This window comes from Notothenia coriiceps, unplaced genomic scaffold (assembly GCF_000735185.1).
Source record: "Notothenia coriiceps isolate Sejong01 unplaced genomic scaffold, NC01 NC01_scaffold00002050, whole genome shotgun sequence".
Lineage (NCBI taxonomy): Eukaryota > Metazoa > Chordata > Actinopteri > Perciformes > Nototheniidae > Notothenia > Notothenia coriiceps.
The window spans coordinates 1360-8070 of NW_011334751.1; the positions used below are offsets into that span (position 1 = coordinate 1360).

Here is a 6711-nt window from a genome sequence, read left to right on the forward strand (position 1 = left end):
AGACGTGTCGGGGAACTGAGCAGTACAATATTGAACTTGGCTGTGAATCCATTATCAACATGTGCTGGCCTGGAAATGTGACAAAACTGCAATCTGATTAGAGACAATTGAAGACCGGTCTAAATAGACACTGGCCAAATGTGGAAATTGTCAGTGATCAGAATACATGCTGCGACATTTGCCTCTACAAAGCCATCCAATCTTACTTCTGTTTGATCACAGGCGATTGACATTATCAAAGGTTGTCTTTGTTACGTTTATTTTAAAAGTAATTTCAGATTCCTTTCATTTGTAATGCCATTTTCAAAGTAGCTTCACGAAAAGAGGATTTGTCCTCTTGAGCCTCCACTGAGGAAGTTTGTATGATTTCATTTAGCGGGACCTGATGTGTCCATTAATCAGATTTCAGGGCTGTAACTGCTCCATGTGCGAGTAATTTGTCTTCTGAGTCCTATGGGAAACACCTGAACGACTTCCATCGAAAAGTAATTACTTTCACTGTACGACATAATATACTTTTTTAAAGTTCATTATTAAAAACCGCTGGACTTTTAACCCAAATGGCTCTGTGGTCACTTCCGTTGGTCGTTCCCGTTGGTTTAAAACGAGCCCTGAATATGTAATAGTTGTTTCCATGGCAACCCATACCATAAGTGAGCTTGTCCATTGTAAGATCGCGTGACGGTGACGCTCTTACCACCCCCCCCCACAGTGAGTTATGTACCTAATATCTCCTCACACTGTCTGTCAAGGGTATCCTTTTAAACAACTGTCCTTTAAATGCTTTTATACTCAACTCCCCCCTTTCCTTCACAACTGAACACCATCAATCTAGTCGTTTACTTTAACTTTATTTCCCACTCCATTAGTTTCTAGGACACCGATCGGCATTGGGAGAGAAAGGAGGGGGGGGGAGGGGTGGACAGACAGTGTGAAAAAAAGAAAACCTGACTAAGAAAGTTTGGCTCCTCGGAGAGATAAAATGTAATTTCACAGTCAACTTGCTGTAATATATTATTTCACAACAATGGAGTGTGGGCTGATATGAGCCCTTCTTGGCACCTGTACAGAGCAGGCAGAACATCAGCGATGACTCTCTTGAGGGGTGTGGTGTGTGTGTGTGTGTGTGTATGTGTGTGTATGTGTATGTGTATGTGTATGTGTGTGTGTGTGTGTGTGTAGGCAGAATTATCAAAAAGAAAATCACTTGAATGGAGATGCCAAGGGGATTGAGCCCAGTGGATCAGAATGAGTGAGTCTACTGTAAAATATAAGCAGCACAGAAGGAAAAAAAATGCAGTTCTGTTTAGAGTTATTTAAAAGGAAATAATATTTCCAGCCAGTGATTTGATCCCTTTGTGTATTGAGCTTCAGTGGCAAGAAGCAGTGTAACAGCAGGTGTAAATAAAATCTACCCGAGAAAAAATAGAATCCAATACCCTCACATTCATCAACGTGTTTGCAGAGAGACAGTTGAGCCAAATGAAGGAATCTAAACATCATTTATTCCAGTAGCTGCATTCCTCATTTCTCCAGCTTCACCATTACACACACTGTTATCCGGGAACATGTAAAGCATTGATAGATGCCTCGTGCTTCATTAGCTACAGTCTCTCAGCCTGGGAGGCACTTACACAATATCAAACGGCTTCAACCAGAAACCCGATGAGGCGGGGAGCCTAACCTATGCACTACATGCAGGAGATGGGATGAGACGCCTCATGTGAGAAACTTAAAAAAAACAACATCAGCTGTCCATTGAGTGCTGCTACAAAACCAGATTTTCTTCACTTTGGACATTTGAAACATCACAAATTAGGTTAAATTAATGGTAGAAAGTGCATTCAAACAGAACAGATGGATGTTTTTGGGTGTATCCTCGTGTCTTTCTCACAGTTTGCTGTTTTTCTGAAATTGGGACACCAGACCGAGCACCTGCTCTGAAGCAGTGATGACCTTATTCTGCAGGTAAACAGCACTGTTTTTGGACGTGTCGCTCAGGAAGTAGCGATAGTTCACCATGATGCCGCAGGAGCTGGCCACGCCCCTCGGGCTGGTGTCAGCGTGCCAGTTGAGCCTCCACATGGTGGCGCCGTTCTGCAGGTGGAAGTTGGCCACAGGGTTCAGAGCGTAACCCCGCCTTTTCTCCCCGTACAGATACCAGGCGCAAAGGCGCATCAGGACGGGCTCCAGGACACGGGCCAAGCGCTCGGAACGCAGCCCCTCACTGGAGGTGATCAGCTTGCGGAGGGCCTCCATGGCTGGGGTCCCCGGGGCCGAGTCGGTGGCCTGCTCCACCTCCTTCCACTCCTGCTCCGAGAGGAGGTCTGAGCCCCGACCCTCCTTCCTGTACTGGCTGAGCAGGCCTTGGAGCCAGGAGGAGAAGCCCGGGATCGGAGACAGGCTGGAGAACTGGGCCATGTGCGGGAACTCGCTCTGGGAGACATGAGAAGAGAGAGGGATGGTGAGAAAACCATCAATCAAAGTTTATTTATATAGCCCAATATCACAAGTTTTACATTTGTCTCAGGGGCTTTACAGTTTGTACAGAATATGACACCCTCTGTCCTTAGACCTTCATATCGTACAAGGAAAAACCCCCAAAGAAAACCCACAGATAATGGGGAAAAAAACAGAGGTATCCCTCTCCCAGGACGGACGTGTAATAGGTGTTGCGTGTGTGTAAATTAAAAAGATACATCTATAACATAGTTATATAGCAGTCCAAATGCACAAAAGAAAAGGATAATGTGTCTATAACTGTATATGAGAACCCATACATACTTTAGGTTTTTAGACACACAACATTTTTTACGATATCTATTACATTGGGCCTTGAACTCACTTTTAACTCCCCTAAAGTATCCCTGCCATCAGAATGTAAAAACTACCGAAACTTGTTTTTTTTTTAAAAATGTAAGGGTCTTAAGAGACTGAGTTACATAATGGCTTGTCTGTTTCACAGTATGCAGGTTGCAGGTAACAGCAGGTAACGCATTTTCATATTATAAATTGACACTCAAATAAGAAAAGAAAAGTTTGCTCATGAAGGGCAAGGTTATTTTAACGTCAAGCCTAATACATGATATAAAGAGGGTTTCAAAATAACTATGGTATGCACAAATGTTTTGAAAAGAATTCATGCATTTTAAGGGTTTGAAATGGTTTCTTTTTTAGATATATTTAAAGCACACAGCTCTGCAGAACCGTTTACATGCAGAGACGCTTAAATTGCCTACACCAGCTTGAACAGAGGACAACAAAGCTACAGAGAGAACGGGGATGAGAAAACAAGGTGCGTGACGGTTTAAAGAAAACCGTTGACAGGCAGCAGAGATTTGATCCCCAACAGAATGCAGGGGCACCAGCTCTGAAACGGCGGAAATAAGAGAGATGAGCGCTCCACCTCAACATCAAAACACAAAACAAAATGTTCTCGTTTGCGCTCAGTCTGCTGCTCAGGCCTTCAGTTCCTCAGAAAGGGACGGCATTACATATCAACTCTATTTCTTCACGAATCTGCACCACTGATGGAGATGGAGGACCCCTCCCTCCCTTCCTCTTATTCTTCTCCACAGCACTCTGTAATACCTGTCCTCTGTCTCGCCTCTCCCCCATGTTTCTGCCCAAAACACCCAACCGTTCCATTAGTTCTCTTACACCCTGCTACCCTCTCCTCTCACTAAAACCCCCCTTCGTCTTCTCTGCCCATCTTCTTGCTCCGACATCTGGGCTGATAAGTGACGGAGCGACCTGGCAGGTGGAGGGTTGAAAGTGTTTGCAGATAAAAAGCGCCAGACAACGCCTAGTGGGACCTGTCATTCCGCAACAAAGTTTTCCTTTCTTCATCCTCTCTTCACTTTCACGTCCTCCCATTCTATTTATTCTATCTCATGATCTCACCTTCCTCACTCCAACTTCTACCTGTGGGCTTTCCCATGTCATCAAAGAAGAAAAAGGCTGGTGGAAAAAGACGAAAAAGGAGCAGGGAGGAAATGATACAGAGGAGGAGCAGTGCCAGACCTGTGCTCTGGGGGCCAATCTACAAAGACAAGCAAGACCTCCTCCCGTCCCCTTAAATCACCACAGTGACCTTATCTTTTCCACTCTATCATCTATCCATCATCATAGTGGTCCCTGTGTGGCTGCGCTGCTGCTCTCTTCACCTTTATGTAAGGCAAAGGCCTGTCAGAGAGCCAGGGCCTCTGCAGAATACAAGGGGCAGCTTCCCAGCTCCGAGCTGGATCATTGCAGTTACACTGTCGGGGTCAGGTTTCATTCCCACATGGGTCATATGAATAAATAATTGCTCTCATGGGGTTCTTTGGATAAAAGTGTCCACAGAAAGGGCGGAAAATTGCTACATATTTGGTCAAAATTCTGTTTAATGACAAGAATCTGGCTTTTTGGATTTGTCACAACAATATATGAAAACTTCTTAGGCCAATTCAATATTTCATTTCTGTTGTGAAATCTAGACACCTTAAAGAGCATCTTGCAGGTTTTTATTTATTCTACATTTATGCTTAAACTTGCTTGAAAATTACAATTAAAAAAGTGAATGCAGGATTTGATATGTTTTACGAGACATAAGGGCAGGAATTCAGAGGGAAAGGAGCAATTTTGAGCTCTGCTCTTAAAAACGGCTTTTTTTAAGGTCATACGTCAAACGCGTCATATTACATCACGCAGGGGACACATCTCCGCTCTCTGACCGCGGGTATAGTAGAGTTGCGTTGAGTAGAGCGGTTGTGTTTTAAGGAGCTGGTATTTTTCGGTAGTTTTACATTGTATTTCACCATTTGTAATCATGGTGCAGTATTGTGTTTGTGCAGGTTGCACAAATACCAGCCTGTCAGGACATCGAGTCCACAGTAAAAAGGACCGGAGCTAGCGTTCGTTCCTGGGTGCGTTGTGCATCCACCTCCCTGCAGCACATACTCTCCACAGCTTTATCAGGAAACCGTATTACTTCTCTCTCTCCCCCCCCCTTCGCTGCTCTCTCTCTCTCCCCTCCGGTACACGGCACCGTAAGACTAGTGTGGAGTTGCATTAGGTAACGCTGTGGTGGCTGTACTGCTCCAGCCGTCTCCTTTGTGTTTGTTTGTTTCCCCCTGTCTGTGTTGTTTGTGTGTGCGTGGTGGCTGTCACTCCTGGCTCCCGGCTCAACCTCCACTCACCTGCTGCAAATTGAATATAAGTAGTATGACTAATATGAGAATAATAGCGATCTATCAACTATTTACAGTCTTATACTGTCTAAATAACGCCACCACCATGTATGGTATACTATTCTACAGGAACACTCGGCACAACTCTTGGACACTGGGTTCACAAAAGTAAGTATAGACGTATGTGTCAACACATAATACTATACAGGTTATTTGGACAACTTTAGACCTTTAGAACTTTTCCCTACACGTTTATTCCGGTATTATATGTCAGAAATTAATTGATAATCATCGTTCTTATTGACTCATTACTTATATGAAATAATGAGCAAAGATAAGTACAGTTATAACGTCTATTCGTACAAATCAGAACAGTTCGGGTTGATAAGTTGTATAGAGGGGGCAGGGAGCTGAACGGGAGAGCCGTGAACTGTGTAGTGAAGGAGCTTGAAGGGAGTGTGTAGGTTCGCGAAGAGGAGGTGATTTCAGACGAAATTCCCGCAACAAGATATCAAAGTGTATAATTAAGTCTTAGACGTTTCATTGAGTTTATTTACATACACCTCATTTTTATGGATCCAATTGAGACATAATCATCACCATCCTTAATGTATCATTGTACTCGGACATGTGCACACCTATATCAACTTACGACGCGTAATCACCTGTGTTGCTAAAAAGTGGGTAAATAATAATATTACAAAATGTCAAACTATTGTGGGTTACACAAATTATCGACCGTGAAGATCTAACACCCTTTCTTGCTTTTGCAAGTCATCTCTGCTAGGGTATCGTACACATCAGGGGTACCCCCCGCAAGCTACAGGTCAAAACGATCGAGACCGCACCAAAGCATAGGTAAAGTGTCGACAAACTCCGAGCGAGGAACCGCCTGACGGTAAGTTGTAGGTTAGGGTCGCGAACTTCTAATTACGTGCCCTGACATCAGGATTGGCTATCGACCCCGTAATACCCTTATCACATCAGCAGAAGCCTGTACGCGACCTTGAGTTTTGGAGGCGGCACGCTCTGCTGCGACAAAGCCAGATAAAAACTAAAGAACTTTAAGTCCCAGAATGCCTGCGGTTTTTATGGGTCTCTATATACATTAATTTTTTTATGGTTATTTTTTGTTCCTATTAACGACTAATGAACCACTCCATTCGTATGTGACCACAATAAACTTTCTTATTGTTTAGTCTGCTCCTTTTTTTCTAAATGTGTATATGCCTAAAGTCATAGGACTCCGTAGAGAGCCGGGGTTTATAGGAGGTTGTGTTTTAGTTATGTTAAATTTTTATTTCGTTATTATTCACCGAACTATAACTTCTTTTATGTTATATTATTTTTGTGTGTGTTAGATATTGTTTGCTACTATGCATTCTTATTTAATTTCTCTCGTATATTTGTGTGCCATCGTACGTACGTTGTCTTTTTTTCTCGCCCTTTTTATGCCTCACATTTCTCACTTCCTTCTATATCACTGTGGTCTTACTTTGTCTATTCTCTCTCTGAGTATGGTGTTTCTCCACGTGTGTCG

At 43.4% G+C, this 6711-nt stretch overlaps 1 protein-coding gene across 1 annotated transcript in view; it reads right to left on the reverse strand.

Annotated features, from left to right (window-relative positions):
* Nucleotides 1–1483: 1483 nt before the first annotated feature.
* The window catches only part of mlycd (malonyl-CoA decarboxylase), a 16760-nt gene continuing 11532 nt past the window's right edge, over nt 1484–6711 (reverse strand). Inside the window, exon 5 of the mRNA XM_010794192.1 lies at nt 1484–2436. Within this exon, the coding sequence (XP_010792494.1) occupies nt 1891–2436 (546 nt within the window). The 3' untranslated portion in view covers nt 1484–1890. The remainder of the gene's footprint in view (nt 2437–6711) is intronic.